Below are 21,240 nucleotides of genomic sequence, written 5' to 3' on the forward strand. Positions count from 1 at the left end.
TAAGTGTATCCAGGCCTAGAGACATTAAGAAAAAGTTTGAGGAGAGGGGAAGAGGAAACAGACGCCTTAGAGACTGACAAAGTTAAGTAGCGTCAGGGCATGCATTTTTTTCCAACTGTGCACTCCATATAAAGAGAATTTTTGTAGGCAGGGAATCCCACAGAAGTTTAGAAAATGTTGAAGAAGTGAAGTCTTTCACCCCAAAGATATTTGCTTCAAAGGAAAGAAGAGAGAAAGGAAGAAAGAAACAATTATAACCCAGGAAGAAGAAATTTGTTTGCATTGTTTAAACCATAACTTACAGTTCTGGTGGTCCATGGCCATTAGAAAAGCATCCTGAGTAAAGAATGCGACATAGAGATTCAGGTTTCCATCCAATTCTCCAGAATGTTTGTGATCTCATAAATGTGAGTATTCCCTTCAATGATTCAGATTTCAATCTTCTCCACATGTATTCATTCCATGTAACACTTGTCTGTGTGTTCCTATAAATCCACACACCCTACGAGTCCACACACCCAGCATGCTTGGAAGCTTCCTCATGTCATCTTGATATTGCATGGATACCAATAGAAACTGTGGGAGATAATAAGAGCTTACATTCATATAAGGCCTTAAGAGTTATAAAGCATTTTGCATATATTATCACATTTAATCCTCACAACAACCCTATGAGGTTGGCAGTACATGGATTATCTCTATTTTTATGGAGTTAGAAATAGAAGCACAGTAGGATTGTGGAAATTAGAATAGAATTGAGACCATCTAGTTCAGTGGTGTCAAACCCAGATACAAATGGGGATCAGTAAACTACATTTAAGAATCTCTATACACCGCATATTGACTTAGTATTCAAATGTAGTATATTCTGTGTTTTATCATATTTTTATTTATTTTGTTAAATATTCCCCAATCACATTTAATCTGGTTTGGGCCCTACTCAGGGTTGTTATGGGTGCATGTGGGCAGTGTATTTGACACCTCTGATCTAGTGTACCCCTTCATTTTTACATGAAAAAACTGAGTCCAGGGAGGCTATGATTTACTTTTAAGTGTTTGAGCTGAGACATACTTTTGCAAAGACTTTGTAATAATAACAGTAATGACTAACCTTAATGTAGCACTTGAAGGTTTGCAAAGCATGTTACATATAATATCTTGTTGGTGTTTTACAACAGCCCTGTGAGGTAGGTGCACGTATCTAGATGTGTGTGTGTGTATGTATGTATATGTGTGTGTGAGTGTGTGTGTGTGTGTGTGTGTGTGTGTGTGTGTGTGTGTGTGTGTGCATATTTACTTTTATTTCTATTTTGGGCTTGGAGCTGTAGCTTCTAATATGTTGATTCAGAAAATGGGACTATATCTGAAAGCTAGCTAATGTTTTCTTATAAAAATGGCAGAGTAATGTAATGGACTTCCCTGGAACTATGTATAATAATAATTGAAGAACTCCTACAGGAATAATCTTGATGTGGCTACATTACAAGAAATACAGAGAAAACAATCTAATCTACCAGTGCTGAAAAACCAGAGTATTGATTGCCAGGGGGCCCTCAAAGCAAGAGAAGCTACATTGGCGGCTTCAAACTGTCTATTTCTTGAGAAAGGGCTTGAGAAAGATCCTAATGGATGGTAACAAAGTCTTTGTTTAAGATAACTGAATGAAAGAGTCTTTGAGGTTAGGTTCAGTTTATGCTTTTAGAGTCCAACCACGGGAATTTACGTCTCAAGCCTTTGAAACATTACAAACATTCAGGATTGAACAACGAAAGACAAGTGGAAACTTGAATGCCCTGTTGGTAACTGAATGCAAAGTCGAATCAAGTTGTCCATCTGTAACTCGTGAGGAACAGAGGTCCAAGGTCCATTCTGTGGGCATCTGCCCATACTACCCTCTCACAGATAGGTGGAGAGTACTAAGCCCATCTTCGAGGATTTCTACTTTTTATTCATCTAGACATACAACTTATTCAAAGCCTGGCTTATATTTAAATTTCATCATTTGGAGAGAGTTTCAGTATGTCAGCTGAGAGGAATAGTAACATACTCAGACCATGTCTGGGTTTTCTGAAAGTTTTTCCAAAATAAAGAGGATAAAGGATGAGACTGGAGGCTTAATGATTCAATTTTGTTACATAATAGTGGAATTTTTAGCCATTACTAACTACTTTCACCACTGGTCTTCATGTGAGGTCCTCTAAACTTTTACAATATTCAGGATGCATTCTAAACATTGGTCATAGGAAAGAACACTAGAACTACCTCTTAAAATAAAAAGCAAAGAGGAAAGAAAAAAAATCTGAAAGTGTTCCAGCACTGGGATACCAATCCAGAGTGGGAGTAAGCCAAACGATCTATAGAAAAGGTTTTTCATTAAAAAAGAGCAATATTGAATAAATTGATAGCTAGCTGCCTTTCTGCAAAACTTAATTGTCTACTGGTTCAGCTTAAACCAGATCCAATAAGCCTATATAATGCTATAGATGTGTTGGAAGAGTTAGCAAAATATTATGCTACTCTAGACTTCTCAGGCCAAACACAGGTCATTGAACTGGACAAATTCCTAGCCTCACACTTAGGAAGTATGGCTAAGGAAAGGCTCATAGGTAGGAAAACACCTGGAAAACAGAAAAGAAACTAGGGGAAAGACCATTGGACATCTTAAGAAAAACATCAAGCAAGTTGAAATGGGTTTTATAAAATATTCTGAGGAGTGCTTAAAGATCATTTCCTGGAGCTATTCAGTGAAATTTTAGTAGATGGTGACATTCCCAAATCATGGACAAAGACATGCATCATTGTCTTGCCCAAATCTGATGATGACTGCACACCTACTCCCTCCCTACCCCCAACAAAATCAAAACACAACCAAGCAAAACCCCTGAGTTTTATAGACTTAATCTGTCCTAAATAAGACACAGGCTTGTTGAGCTCCATATCAAATTCTATCCAATAAATCTTTCTTGAGTGCCTCCTAAGAATGAGTAAGATAATTGGAGAATATCTGCATTCTAACCCAAATAGATTTATCATGAGCAGGCATTTGGCAAACAACAGAAGGAAAACTTAAAACTGCATGCACTACTGTGAAACACACATGCCATCACTGGCATTCAAAACTGCAAAAGCTTTTGATTATCTGGAAAGAAGATTTCTTTGGAAAATATTACAAATGTATACAATTTGGGGAAAACTGCTTCTGGGGAGTTAATACTGAATGAGGGCATCTTGAAATACACACAGAAGTAAGTAATCCTAGCTTCTTAAGAGAGGTAATGTGATATAGTGAATAGAATGCTGCACTTGGAGTCACCCAGGCCAGGGTTCAAATCTTGCCTCTGACTCTTATTAGCTGCGTGACCATGACTAAATTACTTAACCATTCTGAGCCTCAGGTTCCTTATCTGTAAAATGGGGATAATGTCACAGAAGAAGCAATAAAGCAATATAATATGGGAAGACCTAAGTGAATAGGATCAAATCCATTACTCACATTCATGCCTGTAGTGTATTTCAAGGTGTTATTCTGAGAGTCAGATGAATCGATAATGTTTATAAAGTATCTGGCAAATTTTAAAATCCCATGTGTAAATGACATTTACTATTATCCTTGACCTTTGCAATCAAGCTAAGAAAAAGATGGTCATTCTCTCCCTGCCTGCCCCATACTTTTCCTTTTTGCTTTATTAGGAAAGCCATTAGCAATTGCCAGGAAAAATCATCCTAATTTTAAAGCTTAAAAACATTGGTGATGTTTCACACATTATGAGCCTATTGTTAGGAAATGTTACATTATGTTTTTTAAGCTCATTACAAGGAATAAAATGTCTAACAGATACTCCATCTAGCAAGTATTGGACTTCAGGTTTTCTTCCCATTCAAATATAATTACAGCAGTGTAGCTTCAGTAAAAAAGTTAAATTTTTATGGTGCCTTACAATTTACAAAGCACTTTCCTCCCAGCAACCCAGTGGGGAAGAGATTGTCAGTTTCATTACTTCCTCATTTTGCAACGAGAAAAGTAGACTCAAAGAGACCAGATCACTATCAGCAGTCACACAGAGCTGAGACATTATTCAGGTCTGTTGTCCAGGATACCAAACTGTGTCTCTATCTATGTTAAGTAGGTAGGTGGGTAGGTAGCAAGCTTTTTATTAAGTGCTCCCAATGTGCCAGACATTGTGCTAAGTGCTAAGGATACAAATAAAAGCCAAAGGAAAGACAATTGCTGTCCTCAGGAGCTTAACATTCTAATCAGGGAAGATAACACTTGAGAAAGAGCTGAAAAGGAGGGGAAAGATAATAGAGGTAGAAGATCGGCTGGGAGGGGAATGAAACTTGGCTAGCTTGGGCACATCCCCGAAAAGAACTTATCAATGGGAGAAGGGGGCTAGTGTGGTGGGGTGATATTGCGGGGTGGGAAGGACCCAGGTGCTTAAAAGAGTTCCAGGATGGGACAGCTGAGTCATAGTGGTGAAATCCTTGGAGTCAGAGGCAAAGCCAGGAGGGCAATGAAGTAGCATGGCCAGCCTTGGTTCTATCCCCAAAGTGGAGGTCCTGAAGGGAACTCACCAATGAGAGAATGACTGTCATGGCAGAAAGATATTGTAGTGTGAGAAGGCTTCAGGGACTGAGTGTTCATTTTAAAAGGTAATGGGCTCACCAAGATTATTGGGAATAAATAATGGGGCAGCTAGGTGACTCAGTGAATAGAGCACCAGCCCTGGAGAGGATGTAGTTCAAATCTGGCCTCAGACACTTACTAGCTCTGTGACCCTGAGCAAAAAAGGTACCACCCTGATTACCTAAAAAAAAATGAGAATAAATATACCCTCTTTAGTCTCTCATTTGATCAAGGACAATTACAAGCAATTATTTTGTAGAAGTTTTAAAAACCCATTATATCAGTTCAAATAAGAGGACTGGTAAAGGCTGAGATAATTAAGATGCCCCTAAATATTTCTCTTTCAACTGTGTTCAGTTGAAACTGTGTTTCAAACAGTTTGAAACTGTGTTCTTAGAGTTCAATACTAACTGGCCAGAAAAAAAAAGAAAATTTATAGGCATAAGGGAAATACTACTATGGGAAGACACTCAAGGTAGGGTTGGGAACGCCATATTTTAGGCTCTGACATAGTGCCTACTACTTGTGAATTATCTTTAAAATAATCTGGCTCCTTTCCACCTTCCCAGTCTTCTTAGACTTTGTTGCCTTCCAAATACTCTGTGATCCAGGGACTCTGGCCTCCTTGATGTTCCCATTGACTCTGCATTTTCACTGTCTGTATCCCTTTCCTGGAATTCCCTCCTTCCTCACTTCTACCTCCTGATTGCTTTCAAGTATCAACTAAAATCCCACCTTCTTCAAGAAGCCTCTCCCAGCCCCTCCTCATTCCCCAATGCTAGTACCCTTCCCTTTGATATTACTTCCAATTTACCCTTGTATCTATCTATCTATCTATCTATCTATCTATCTATCTATCTATCTATCTATCTAGCGTATACATAGTCATTTGCATGTTGTGGCCTTCATTAGAATGTGGCCTTTTTGAGGTAATGGACTGTTTGTTTTTGTTTTTTTGTTTTGTTTTGTTTTGGGTTTTTTTTTTTTTTTGCATTCACAGGGCTTAGGACAGTGCCTGGCACATAGTAAGCACTTGAATGTTTATTGATCTTTCTTAAAAATACTTAAAGGAGATGACTTATCAATCTGTATAGTCATGGAAATTCAGTATGCTGGTGACTTCTCCACAGAAGAAGCAGTACAGCATCAGATGATGGGAAGACATCTTTGGATAGCATCAAACCATTCTTCACATTCGTACTAAATGTGTGGGACAGATGGAGAAACAATTTAACATCAAAAAGGTCAATGGCTTTGACGTTCCTAGAGCAGAAGCACTTTGAACTAGGCAGGAAGCCACAAGCTCAAGAATTTGGAGGATTAGACTTGTAGAATTGTAGACTAATTCACTTTATTAACTTAATCAACTAATTAGAAATGATGCAGTGCCCACTAGGAAGGAATGGTGGAGATTTGAATACTCTGGTTTGATGAATTAACATTAGAAACCTTCATTGTCACATTAGACCATCTATGCCACTGAAGTTTCTTTGGAAATTCAAGAAATTGAACACTGATGCAGTGAAAACCCTCGATTATGAATGCTAAGCCATGGGGATGTCCATACAGAATGAAAGTGGATAAAGTTCTACATTAATAAATTACAAAAAAAAAAAAGGAAAGAAATTGGTCACACACTAAATGAACACATTGAAAACATTTTGTTACACATCTGGTCCCCTGGTTAACTATCTAATTCATCACAGGGTATAATGAAAAGCATATTGGTCTGAAGAAAGAGAGGTCTGAGTTCTAGTCCCAGTTCTGGCATTGGCTAGTAGAATATAAAGGAGCTTACTTTCTAAAAGGAAAACAACACACATAAGGAAAAAGTTCTTGGGATGGTGAGTGGTGCCATGGGAGAGAAGGTACCTTGGCTTGACACACTCTGTCCAGGAGTAGTAGCAGGGTCTGTTTCATTATATCTGCAGCACCTAGCACTTAGTATTCAAATTACATCAAAGATTTGTGATTTCATCAATTATTGAAATTCCTGGTGTAGGAGTACCACCTCTGCTAACAGAGAACTGGGCTCTGACTAGTAGATAAAATTTTAATCAGTTTATTTCCAAGACTATGGAAAGAATAGTGGCTCTGGAGTCAGAGAACCTAGGTTGCAAATCATACCCCTGAAGTTTACTACCTGTTTTATCTTAGGCAAGTCACCTAACCATCCTGTGCCTCAGTTTCTTTATCTGTAAAATGAGGGAGCTGGACAAGACAGTGGTGCCTAAAGTTCTTTCTAGCTCTGAATTTCAGTTCCTATCACCTCAAGCCCTAGATTAACATGAGAAACCTGCCAGATCTTTATCTTTGACATAACAGATTCTGGGGACATCTCTCTACTAATAATTTCTTCAGCCTTTATCATCACTCACATAAGGACTTTTCTCATAGCTTTCAAAGTGCCTTTAGACTTTAGCATAGAACAGGTTTATTTTTAGCAGGCTTCTTAAACTTTTTCCACTCACAACCCCTTTTCCCGTTTTAGCAGTGTTAGTCGGTGTTGTGTGGCCTGACAGCATACACAGTGCAAAATGTGCATGCTGTGTGTTCAGAACCAAGGCTGCAATGAAGTTGCATGATGCAACATGGGCAAGTGCTGCCAGAAACACTTTGGATTCATTATATGTTTTTTTTTTGGGGGGTTAGTATATATTTGATTTTGAATTAATTTTTGGTTGTTGAGCATTCAGAAACCTTTTACTGTTGCCAAATTTTTCTCAACCCCATATGGGGTTGTGACCCATAGTTTAAGAAGCACTGATTAGAGTGCTAAAAACCATAAAAGGATCTACATTATAGTAAACACTATACAAATGTTGCCTTTTTTGTATTTTACCTGTGCTCCTGACAAACAATAATTATAGTCCCTCCTGCTGAGCTCCATTTCTCTCCTTCAGGCTCATCTCACAGTGTCAACAAATTCATTGTACCAATTAATAAAGTTTCTGCCTCATTGACTGCTACTGTGCATCCCCAGTCTTACTCAGTGGCCTCTTCTGATTCTTGCCTCCTTTCCTGTGGTTTCTTAGCCATGGAGTTGTCCACTCTGGAGATATTTAGTCTTTGGTAAGTCTGTACGGATCTAGCCATCAGTAGCAACTTATTTGTTTCCAGTGGTCCCCATTGGTGTAGCACCAGCATTCTGTTCAGCTCCATTATCCCCATCTATGTTTGGCTTCACTCTTACCTTCTCTCAGTAGGGGCACCTGATTCTGTACTAGGCTTCCAATTTCTGTCAGGTGGTGCTTCAAGCTGCATACCTCCTGTGTGGTCACAAGCCCGGCAATTCTGGTGTGTGTGGAATGGGCTTTCCACTGTCGCTATATAGCACATGTCCTTCTCTCTAGCCTACAGATTTGCCGACAGGTGGTATAAATGAAGTAATATGATGGAACTGAAACCAAGGTGGAACTATTCTAGGTGGTATATTTCTGTGTGCAAGGATATCTAAGCCCTGGAAAGCAGTCTACATCATATACTTTGTTTTTCCTATTTCAGTTAAATTACCATGGAAAGCATTTGAAGTAAGGGGGGTTTTTGAGTGTGAAATGCTATTCATTTCAACTTTTTCTTCTACTTTTCACTCTGTAGCAGTCTCAGCATAACAAGGATGTTGTTCTTCATGTCTAAAAATGTTACTATTGGTTTTGTTTAGTTGATTAGTCATGTCTGACACTTGACTCAATTTGGGGTTTTCTTGGCAAAGATATTAGAGTAGTTTGCCATTTCCTTCTCTAGCTCATTTTATGAATGAGGAAACTGAGGCAAAACACAGTCACACAGCTAGTAAGTGACTGAGGCTGGATTTGAACTCAGGTGCTCCTGATTCTAGGCCTGGCACTCTATCCACTGCACCACCTGCCCTTAAAAAATGTTACCATTCACCTACTAATAGGAGGGCATGTGCATTGAGTTAGGCTGACTGTCCCGTATGCTTTTAACTTATCTGAATGTGACTAAAGAGAACACTGGCAAGATGGCTGTTCCGGCTGAGGGGATATAGTCTATAGCTGTAGAATGATAAAAAATAATACATTAGGTTGATATAGTGCTTTGAAGTTTAAAAAAAATCTTTTCCCATACTTTTTTCCTTCAACTAATCCCTAGGACAGCTTTGTTCAATAGTTAGAGAAGATATTATATCCATTGACAGATGAGGAAACATAGATTCATAAAAGTTATATGATTCACTCAAGGTCACACAGCTAAGAAATAGTAGGGCCAATACTAGATTCTGATTCCTAGACCAAAGTTATTTACAAAGCTAATTAGCTCACATAAGAATTCAATCAACCAAAACGCATTTCATTATGCTCTTATTATGTGCCAGGCACTGTGTTAAACCCTGCAGATACATCAAAAGGCAAAAAGTGTCCCTGTCTTTGAGGAGCTCCCATTCTAATGCAACACCATAAAAATGATTATGTATACATGAGATCTATACAGTGTAAAGAGCAATTAATCACAGAGAGAAGGCACTGGGAGTTTCCATGAACTTGACAATTTTCTAATCCATTCAACTAATTCAACCACAGATACAAAGAGAGAACATCAGGAAGGCGGAAAAGAAGTACAGAATTAAATTTTTTTAAAAATGACCAATGAGGCAAATTTTTTCTATATTTCTTTAGGATGAGAAAATTTAGTTCAAGAGGTGAAGCAATGGACAGAGTTCTAGTTTCTGAGTTAGAGAGACCTGAAGTAGATCCCTGATCCCAGAGCAAATGATTTAACTTTTCAGCCTCAGTTTCATCACCTGTGAAATGAGGATAATAATAGCATTTACATTACATAGTTATTTTGAGGCTCAAATGAAATAATGTATCTAAAATATTTTGCAAATCTTAAATATTATGTAAATGCATGCTGCTACTATAACCACCACCACCACTACCACTATTATTATTACTACTACTATGAGTACTACAAGTGCTACTACTACTACAACTAGTACTGCTAAAGAAAGGACTACTACTACTGTTACTACTGATGAGGTATGTCAACCAAAGAATGTGTCCAGTAGTAGTAGTAGGGCCTATTTCATTATATCTGCAATATCTAACATGTAGTATTCAAATACATCAAAGATCTGTGGTTTCATCAATTTTGGGGATTCTTGGTGTGGGGACACCACGCCTCCTAACAGAGAACTAGGCTCCAACTAGTAGATAAATTTTAAGCAGTTTATTTCCAAGACTATGGAAAGAGTATTGGCTTTTCATGGCACTACTGCATCTCAGTAATTTTTCGTGTGTATTCCATGTTACTTTTAGAAAGTAAGCTCTGTGAAGGCACAGACTATCTATGCTTTGTATACCAAGTATTTAGCATAGTGCTTAGGCATAATATATGCTCAACAAATGCTTTTTTATTTATTCATTGATGCATTTGTTCTTAAAATGATTGACTAGGATGGGTAAGGGAGAGAGATTGGACTTGTTCTTCTTGACCCCAGAAAATAGAATTAGAAATTTGATGTAAAGAAAGCCACCCTACCGATTAGAGCTATCCCTAAGGTGGAAAGGACGGGTTCCCCAATTACTGGGGCTCTTCCAAAATAGGCTCAATGACCAAGTAACACTTATCTTCCAAAAGTGATTCTTTTTCTTTTTTCCAGGTAGGGCTTGGCTTAGATGACATCTAAGGTACCTTGTAACCCTAAGATTATGTGACCAATTAATTACATGACCAGCTTTCTGGAAGTCGCCTAGAGTGCTGCTAGGCTTTCTGAGCCATCCTGCCTCTCAGTCACTTTCTTTGTCTTCATTTACTCAACTTGATATACAAATCTTGCCTATTGGCCACTATTCTACCCATGGAATGTAATTGACAGGAGGTAGCTTTTAAAATCTGGCTTTAGGTGGAGACTCAGTGTCTCTCAGAGAAAGTCTTAGGCTGGGCTCCAAGAAACCTCAGTTCAAGGCTTGGCTCCGTCCCTTATTTTTTTTTTGTGATCTTGAGTTGTCATTCCTTCTCAGCTTTATTTATTATTATTGTTATTTTGATGTGCAAAATAGGGATTATAATCCCCATGCTCTCTTCTTGCTGGGAGGATAAATCCAATTAAACAGTTCAACTCAAGGACAACCAAAGAGTAACTAGGAGCAAACTTTCAACTCCTGAGTAAAATAATGCTCTGTAAATTCACAAAAGTGGGTTAATGAAGTGAGTCTTTTAAAACTCTGGTAGTTAACAGAAAAATAAAATTTTGACCCTTGGTCCTATTTGAACCTAGTTCAGAGATGTATTCATAACACCTCACCTTTATTTAGGTAATAATAATGGTGATAGCTAGCATTTATATAACATTTTAAGGTTTGTACTATGTTATACATATATACATACATATATATACATATACATATAAACATACATATACATATGTGTGTGTGTATATATAATGTGTGTGTATGTATACACACATATAAAATCTGATCTCCACAGCAACCTTGTGAGATAAGTGATATTATTACAGATGAAAAACTGAGACCACAAAAGTTTAAGTGGCTTGCCCAGGGTCACACATCAGAAACTTGTGTCTAAGTTAGAATTGGTACTTGGGTCTTCCCAACTCTGAGGTTTGCAAAGTACTTCTTCCACAACAATCCTAAGAGGAAGGCAGTGGAAATATTAGAGTCTCTTTGTACAGAAAAGGAAATTGAGGTTGGGAGGAAAAATTGATTTACCTATAGATACATAACTGGAATTTAAATGTTTTTTATTCCAAATATAGTCTTTACATTGTTACCTCAAACACGAATGTATACAGATGGACCAGTCTGCACAATGCAATTCTGCTTTCCCATGGCTTTGAAATAAAACTTTGATACCTTCACTCTCCCTTCATAGAGTTGAAAAGTCAATAATATGATACTGCAGATATTTTCAGACTTTTGTGATGTATCGATCAGTTTTGCTGATGTTTTTCCTCTTTTTGCTCTTCTTTAAAATGTTATTTGTTAAATGGGGAGGTGGGGAAGGGAAGGAGAAGGAACACTGGGGAAAATTTGGCAATGTAAATTTTTTTTTAAAAATCAATTAAAATATAAGCCTTTTAAGAAAGCAAAAGGACATTGGGTTTCTCTTTTAATGATTAGATATACTTATCCTAACTTATTCATCTTTCTTTTTAGGTTCCTCAGAGGATAGAAGAGTCCACTAATGCTTCGGAAGATAGTAATGAGGGCATCCCAGGAGTGTGGGGTGCTTGGGGTCCTTGGTCAGCTTGTTCTAGGACATGCAGTGGAGGTGTGATGGAGCAGACAAGACCTTGTCTTCCTAGCACTTACCGGATGAGAGGTTACCTTAGGCCTGGGGCTCCATTCCCAGCTTCGGAAAGGGCTCTCTCCTACCATTGGGCACACCTCCGTGAAGATTCAGGAAGTCCATACTCTAGCCATGTCATCTCTGCCATCCGCAACTCTGTGCCCCTCCATAGAACCCAGGATCAGAGAGCAGGACTGCAGTCCACTGACAGTTTTGGGGACCGGAATGATAGCCATCTAAACCAAGGGATCTTGAGGGGCAGTCGGCATTCTCACTCTCGAGGGAGGGAACCAAAATCAGAAAGAAGGTACTGTACCTGCATACTCTATCCCTAAGCTAATCTTCTCTTGCCAATATATTAATAATAAATATCTTGATAATACAATGCTAATAACTAATAATAACTAATATTTCTTTGTGTGATAGATTTTTTTGTTGTTCCAGACCTGTGTTTTCATTGATGTAGAGAGAAATTCTCTCTATCAATGCAAATCATCAAATCTCCTTCAATTTATAGTTTGTGAGGCACTCAGAGGTGAAGAGACCTGTCCAGGATCATACAACTGTTATGTTTCAGAAACAGAAGGGCTTCAAACACGTCTGACTCTAAGACTTGATTACTAGCCACTACTCAATGCCTCCTCTCAATCATCTAACATTCAACAGGTGTTTTTAAGTGTTGGGGCTGCCAAAGAAACAAATGAAATAATTTCTGCACTCAAGAAACTTATATTCTACTGGGGGAAACAGTGAGTATGAGGAGGATGCCCTAGCAGTTGAGGGGATCAGGAAAGGTCTCCTATAGAAGATGGCACTTTAGCTGAGCTTTGAAGGAAGTTACAGATTCTTAGAGGCAAAGGTAAAGAGAAAGGATATTTCAGGAATGGGGGAGAGAGGAGTCTATGCAGAGGCACAGCATTGGAGATAGAATGCTGGGTGTGAAGAATAACAAATGGGCCAATTTTTCTGGACCATAGAGTGCCTGAAAGACAGTATTATAATTGAAATTAAGGTAAACTGAGGCACAAAATTCTGAGCACATTCAATTTATTGGTAATTGCTAGCTTTACCAATAAATTGATCATGTTTGGAATTTGCACCTCAGTTTACCTTAATTTCAGTCATGATAGGAGTAATGTATGATAGAAAAGTAGATTGGTATCAGATCATAAAGGCCTTTAAATTCCAGACAGAGGATGCTAGAAGTAATAGGGAGCCAAGGGCACTTCAGAAGCAGAAGAGTAACATGGTCATACCAATGCTGCAGGAATATCGCTGTGGCAGCTGCGTGGGTATGCATTAGAAAAGGGAAAGATTACAGAATGGGAGACCAATTAGGAGTCTATTGCAGTGGTCCAGGTGAGAGATGATAAGGGCCTGGAATACTGTAGGGACCTTATAAATGAGAGAAGTAGACAGATGTAAGCAATATTGTGGAAGTAGGATTGGGAAACTTGTCTATAGCCTTTGACACTGAGATCACCTTCACTTTGACCTTCTCTTTTCTCTGGGTTTTTGTTATACCACCATGCCCTGGTTTTCCTACTGCCTGTCTAAATACTCCTCAGTTTTGTTTGCTGCGTCTTTATCCAGGTCATCTCCACTAACCATGGCTGTCTCACAGGACTTTGTCCACAGCCCTCTTTTCTTCTCCAACTATACTATTTCACTTGGTGATCTCATTACTCCTATGATTCAATTAGCATCTCTAAGCTGATGATTCTCAAATCTATTTATCTGGCTCTGATCTAACAGCTAACCTTCAGTCTTGCTATCTCTAACTGCCTATTAGGCATCTTCAACTGGATAATTGAAGCCTTCTAGTAGCACAGTGATAGAGTGCTGGGCCTAGAGTCAGGAAGATCTGAGTTCAAATCAAATTTCAGACATTTACTAACCATGTGACCCTGGGCAAGTCACTTAAACCCTCAGTTTTTTAATCTGTAAAATGGAGTTCATAATAGCATTTACCTCCTAGGGTTGTCTTGAGGATCAAATGAGATAATAATTGTAAAGTGCTTCGTACAGCTCCTGGGACATAGTAAGTGCTATAAAATGTTGGCTATTATTATTGTTTCCCCCCTTCCCAAACTCTCCTCTCCTCCTGACTTTTCTATTACTGTTAAGGCAGCCACTGTCCTCCCAGTGTCCCAGGCTCACAACCTAGGTGGCATCTTTGACTCGTCATTCTCTCTCACTCCATATCCAATTTCTGGTCAAGGCCTGTTGATTTTACCATTGCATAATGTCTCACATAGGCCTCTTTCTTTCCTCTGACATCAACACAACCCTGACACCAATACCTCATGCCTGGACTTCTGCAGTTGCCTGTTGATTGGTTTCCCTACCACAAGACTCTCTACTCCAGTCCATTCTCCACTGAGCTGTCAAAGTGATCATCTTAAAGTGAAGATCTGACCAGGCCCCCTTCCAACCACCCAATCTAGTGGTTTCTATCACCTCTAGGATCAAATAAAAATTTTCTGTATGGTAGTCAAGGCTCTTTATAACTTGCTCCTCCCCCCAATCTGCCCCCTGCCCTCAGCCTTTCCAGTCTTCTCACACTTCCTCACGTATTCTGTAATCCAGTGACACTGGCCTCCCTTTCTGTTTCCTGAGCAAGACATCTGCCAACCCTGGCCATTTTCACTACCTCCCATTCCTGGAATGCTCTCCCTCTTTATCTCTGACTCCTGGCTTCCCTGGCTTGCTTCAAGTCCCAGCTAAAATGCCACCTTCTAAGGAAGCCTTTCTTGATCCCCATTAATTTTAGTGACTTCCCACTGTTGAGTGTTTCCAATTTATCTAGTATATAGCTTGTTTCTACATAGTTGTTTGCATGTTATCTTCCCCATTAGACTGTGAACTTCTTGAGAGTAGGCACTATCTTTTGCCTTTCTTTCTATCCCCAGCACTTAGCACAGTGTCTAACACATAATAACTCCTTAATAAGTATTTATTGACTGACTTGGCAACAAACTGGCTGTGAAGGGGTGGTAGTGGTAGTAGTGAGAGAGAGGATGAATAATTGAGAATGACCCAGAGATTGGTACCTGGGTGGCTAGAAGCATGGTGATGCCCTTTACAGAAATATGAACAGTCAGAAGAAGGAAGAGTTTTGGGGAAAAGATAGTGAGTTCTGTTTTGCACAGGTTGAGTTTAACATGCCTATAAACACCCATTTGGAAATATCTAGTAGGCACTTAGTGATGTGGGATTGGATCTTGGGAGAGAGAAGGTATGAGAATATAGATCTGGGAGGCATCTGTATAGGGATAATTGAATCCATGGGAACTGATGAGATCACTAAGAAAGGCAGTGTAGAGGGAGATTACACATGATTAGTGGTTAGTACTGCATCTCCTCAGTGAAGAGTGTGCCAAGTTCTTATTATTCTCAAATGGCTTGAGCAGACTTCAGGGATATCTTGGATCTTTTACTTGTTCTGCTGGCTATAAGCCTCAGTATGGAGGGTTTTGAACCCCAGGATTGGGGTAATGGAAGTTGATCTGTAGCTTGGATTTGTAAATTGTGCCTTAATACTTCTCTTTTCATCTTTTGATTTATCCTCATGGCCACTGAAAGTATTACTGCCAACCGCACCCTAGTCTTTTGTTCAAAATAATCTTCAAAGTCAGACAAATTCTTCTCTTGGTAGGGCTTGAGAAAAAGTTTCTAGGGGCAGCAGGTCTATTTTTTCCCTGCCCATTTAAACCCCAAGAGTAGGTTATGCTTTGGGTCACTAGATGAATGTTTGGTATTAGCCATTCCTCCCCAACAAATACATGTTAAACATCTCTCATGTCCATGGCATGGTGGTACAGTGGGTAGAGAGCTCACCTTGGAGGGAAGTCCTGCAGCTGAAACATATTGTCAGTGTGACTTTGGGCAAGTCACTTAGCTTTACAATGCCTCAGGCCACTTTCTAGACTATAAATTGTGGAGGAATTGCTAATATACATTGGTAGAGGCAGCTCTTCACCAAAACTCCCTAGTCCAAGAAATAATAGATCTGGTAAAAAAAAAAAGCCTAAACATCATCTTGGGGAGGGAGGTGGGGAGGAGGGGAAGAACTCATAAATTTATGGAAATGAATGCTGAAAACTAAAAATAAATTAATTAATTTTTTTAAAAATGCCCGAGGCATTATATTAGAAAGCCCAAATATGAACCAGTCACTGCCACTAAAATACTTTTTACTAAGTGGACACCATACAGAAATTCATTTTCATTTTTTTTATTTAGTATTTTATTTTTTCCTAGTTTCATGTAAAAACAATTTTTAGCATTTGTGTTTAAAACTTTGGTTCTAAATTCTCTCCCTTCTTCCTTCCTCCCCATTGAGAAGGCAAACAAGTCAATATAGGTTATAAGTGTGTAGTCATGCAAAAACCATTGAGGATCTTTTTTTAAGTAAGGGTTGGACCTAGGTAGACAATGAGGTCCCTTCTAAGTCTGCAATTCTCTGATCATGTGATTCAGTGAAGAGTTCTGCTTCAGGTTGCTTCTGATAATTATCATTAACATTGGGAAATTCCTCTGTATTCAATATATAGGTTAGATCTTTCTTCTAGATTAAAGTTGTGGAATTAGCAAGTATTTGTGAGTACCCAATAATAATTTAAGAGCAGCTAGGTGGTAGTGTTAGGCTTAGAGTCAGGAAGACCTAAATTGCATTGGAGAGGGGATTATACTTCAGTCTATCTAGTCTGTAAATGCAGCTCTCAAAGTGATCTTTCTGGGAAAAAAAAAAGAGTGATCTTTCTTTGCTATTCAATAAACTCCCATAGTCCTCTCACCTCCCCACCATTACCTCCAGGATCTAATAGAAAATCCTTTGTATGACTTTTAAAGCCTTTCATAATCTGGATCCTTCTTTACTCCTATCTTCATACTCTATAATTTAATGATATAGGCCTTCCTGTTGTTCCTAGTATAAGACCCTCTATCTTCCAATTCTATGCTTTTTTTCACTGATATCCTCCATGCCTGGAATATCTTTGCTCCTTACTTCTGCCTCCTGCCTTCCCTGGCTTCTTTTAGGTCTCAGCAAAAATCCCACCTTCTGCCAGAAGCCTTTATTGGTACCCCTTAATGGTAGTGCCTTTACTCTGAAATTAAGTTTAATTTATCCTCTTCTTTATTAATTTATTTTGATTGATCAACAATCACTTCCATAAGCTTTTGAGTTTTAAATTTTTCTCCCCTCCCTCTCTCACTCCCTTCCCAAGACGGCATGCAATCTGATATAGGCTCTATGTATACATTCCTGTTAAACATATTTTCACACTAGTAATGTTGTAAGGAAGAATTAGAACCAATAGGAGGAACCACCAGAAAGAGGAAACAAAAGAGAAGAAAAAAATAGCAAATAGTATGATTTGATTTGCATTCAAACTCCATAGTTCTTTCTTTGGATGTGGATAGCATTTTCTATCATGAGACTTTTGGAGATGTCTTAGATCCTTGTATTGCTGAGATCGGCTAAGTCTATCAACATTAGTCATCGCATAACATGGCTGTTACTATGTACCATGTTCTCCTGGTTCTGCTCACTTCACTCAGCATCAGTCCATGAAAGTCTTTCCAGGTTTTTCTGAAGTCTGCCTGCTCATCATAATTTATTCTTTATCTATATTATTTGTACACATTTGTTTGCATGTTGTTCTCCCCCCACCCCCAACCTGCTGACATTAGAATGTGAGCTCCCTGAGGGCAGGGACTGTCCCCACCTCATTCTTTGGTATCTCTTGCACACAGTGACCAGCACATAGTAATCATTCAATAAATGCTGCTGACTAAATAAATATGATTTGACTTAGTAGTCTCCTCTATTTTCCTCTGGTCAGTCCCAGAGACTGTGATGTGAGATGAGATCAAGGTGAGGATGAGGATCAGAACCAAGTCACCTTATACAGAAGAACTGTATAGGGGAGAGACTCTGGATCTCATCCTGCTCCCCACAGACCTTTCTTTTGGCAATTTTCTCCTTACTTTCTTGCCAGTAGAGATTTTTTTTTCTTGATTCAGTAATGAGAGTTACTATTTACTCTGAAATTATAAGTTTTTAATCATCCTTTTTCACTTTGACAGCACCAGCTGAAACAATCCAAATATTGGTGTGGGGGCTTGTATAAGTTTCCTTGATTTTCTAGGCTGATGAAGTTGGTATTTGCTTATATTTATCACTCACTAGGAACATGCAGAGCATATGTGACCCTAAAGAAAATATCAGCATGCTCTTTGGACGGTTGCCTATTTCACTCCCAGGTTGAATTTAGAAGCTTAGGGTGAAGACTGTCAGATGATCTAACTAAAATGCCTTATATTTTGGAGAATTGGAACTGTTTACTTCAATAATAAAGGAAATTCATTAAACCAGTATTTCTTGGGTGCCTATTAGGAGGTAGGTAATATAGTTGTTATAAAGATTATAAGATATAGTTCATGTTTTCAAGAATAGTAAAATTGATAAGGAGAGGCTTTATGTACACAGATAAATACAGTACAAGGCAGTATGAGATAATTGTCTTAAGAGAATTATAAAGTGCTTGCTCAGAGTTCAGAGGAAAAAATAGTCGCCTTTAGCTAGGTGACCAGGTAAGGAGGAGATCAAATTTGAGTTGGGCTCTGAGGGATAGGTAGGATTTTGACAGAATGGGGGGATCACAAGGCTGAAAAGTATGCTACAAATTCTTAAAATTATTAGCCCCTAAAATTATTACAGATTTATTGTCATTAGCTCCTTCAAACTGGGAAACTTGTTAGGTGTCTAACACTGTGCTAGGTATTTTACATAGCACAAAAAGAATGCAAGACACAGTTTTTACTTTCAAGGAGCTCCTGATTCTCTTGTGGAAAAGTGAAAGACACAAGGCAAAGAAGCCAGCAACATATGTCAGAGTACTCATCCATGTTACAGAAGAATACAATAGGAAGGAAAGAATTTATTATTTTTTTTTACTTAAGTACCATGTGCAAAGCCCTATGTAAGCATTTTAAAAATATTCTCATTTGATCTTTACAACAACCCTGGGAGGTAGATATTATTATTATTCTCATTTTACAATTAAGGAAACTGAGGCAGATAGCAGTTAAATGATTTGTGAAGGTTCACACAGCTAGTAAATGTCTAAGATGAGATTGAAATCAGAGCTTCCTAACTCCAGACCCAGTGCTCTATCCACTATACCACCTAGTTGTGTTATTAGCTTCAATATGATGGAAAAATCAAGATGACACATCGTGTATGTTAGAAAAGTCAGGGGAAGTTCCCTAAAAGATGCCAAACTTGAGTAGAACAGTGAAGAGTTAATAAAATTTCAATAGGTGAAGTGGAAATGGAATGAACATTGAAAGCACGAAGAACAGTTAGGAGTCTACTTGAGGAAGCTTAGTGGCACCACGGATAGAGTGGTAGTTGAACTTTGAGTCAGGAAGACATTAGTTCAAATCATTTTTTGGATATTTACTAGCTATGTGATCCTGACTTGACTCCTCAGCCTCAGTTTCTTCATCTGTGAAATGGAGATAATAATAGCACCTACCTCTTAGGCCTGCAGTGAGGTTCAAATGGGATAATAAATGTAAAATATATTAGAACTTTGAAGTGCTATATAATTGTTGGCTGTCATCATCATCATCATCATCATCATCATCATCATCATCATCATCATCATCATCATTCCTTGTAAGTATCCAGAAAGGAGGTCAACAGAAAGGGCTGGGAATGGAGACGTACTGGGGTGTGGCAAGCAATTTGGCAAGGTGTCAGTTCTGTGTAATAGGAAGAAATCTAGACAAGTTTTAAAGTGACTTAAAAAAAGTGACTTCCATTTATACTAACCATGTGGAATGTTATATTCACAATGTGCATATAATTCTGCTTTTGAGAACACACCCAATACCGAGAGCTCTCTGGCTTTTTAAAGCAGAAATTTGCAGTAGCACTGTGGAAAGACCATAAGTCTAAGCTTTAATCCCAGGCTACTTTAGAACTGTATTCCAAAGTTACCCTCCTGAAGCTTGCAGACTTTGAGCAGCTTAGTATGTGTTAATTAAGCAGTAAGTCATAGGCAACTTATAACATACAATTTTAACATTTCATTTAATTATTTTAGCAGGCACATTCCAACCATCCCACTGTTCAAACTAAGAAATATTTATTGAATACCTGTTTTATCTCTAGTACTGAGCTGGATCTTATTCATAATATCTAATATCTAGGCTCTTCCCCAAGGAAAACGACAATCTCTTTGCAGGGACAAGGCCTAGAAAATATAACTATAAGTTAATAGGAGTGGTTACACAAGAATTATTTCTGAATCAGGCAGCATGCTACGGTGGAAGAAGCATTGAATTTGGAGTCAGAGGACTTGGGTTTGCATCCTGACTCTGACATTTACTCCTGTTTGGCCTTAGGTACATCACTTAGCCTGTTTAGGCTTCAGTTTCCTTATTTGTCAAATGAAGGCATTAGAAGGGGTGATCTCGAAGGCCCCTTCCAGACTGACTCTGTGATTCCATGAGTATTCCCTTGGCAGGCTTAGACTTCCATTCCGCTGGCATTTTTCAGAATATTGTCGATGCTCTTCTTTCTCTGGCATCTGTGGGACATTGTTTTGAACATACATAAACACGAAAGAATACCACAAGTCCTTGTGTTTTGAGGGTGGAGTTGATTTTATTTTTGGAAATAGCCAGATGTCATCTGGAGTCAAGTTGAAGCTGAGTTTGGAGAATAAAAAATAGTTATATTTAGAGGTGAAAGGAAGTTAGAAGAGCTTAGGCCTCATGACCTTGATCTTGATAAGGTAGGTTGTCTACTGAGAGTAAAAATGTTGTATATTTCATTGTCTATTAATAGTTTTAATACAATTATATATTTTAAAATAATTTTATTGATATTAAACATTTATTAAAGACCTATTATGTGTCAAGTTCTGTGCTAAGTGTTAGGGATACAAAAAGAGGCAAAAGACAGACCCTGCCCTCAAGGAGCTTGCAATCTAATGGAAGATATAGTTTGTTTTTATATTTACCTACATTTCCCCTACATTTCTCACTTTCCAGCCACCCAGAGATCTTATATTATACTATAAGTTATTATTGTAATATGATAATATAACATTATATTATCATGCTATAATAATAAAAGTTATGATAATATACTATATGATAATATAATGTATCATTATATTATAATATTTATTGTTGTATTGTGATAATATATCTCATTTTATAATATGATTTATTATATACCACAATATAATACACATTATAATATTATCTCTTTATAATAAAGACTTTTTTTAAGAGAAAGAGAAAAAAATTCAACAAAAAAC

General features: G+C 38.1%; 1 protein-coding gene across 1 annotated transcript in view; it reads left to right on the forward strand.

The window, feature by feature from the left end:
* The window catches only part of THSD4 (thrombospondin type 1 domain containing 4), an 891,140-nt gene that overhangs the window by 144,168 nt on the left and 725,732 nt on the right, over positions 1-21,240 (forward strand). Inside the window, exon 4 of the mRNA XM_020982022.2 lies at positions 11,764-12,203. Coding sequence (XP_020837681.1) covers positions 11,764-12,203 — 440 coding nt within the window. The remainder of the gene's footprint in view (positions 1-11,763; positions 12,204-21,240) is intronic.

This window comes from Phascolarctos cinereus, unplaced genomic scaffold, assembly GCF_003287225.1.
Source record: "Phascolarctos cinereus isolate Bilbo 61053 unplaced genomic scaffold, phaCin_HiC Scaffold_3;HRSCAF=262, whole genome shotgun sequence".
NCBI classification, from domain to species: domain Eukaryota; kingdom Metazoa; phylum Chordata; class Mammalia; order Diprotodontia; family Phascolarctidae; genus Phascolarctos; species Phascolarctos cinereus.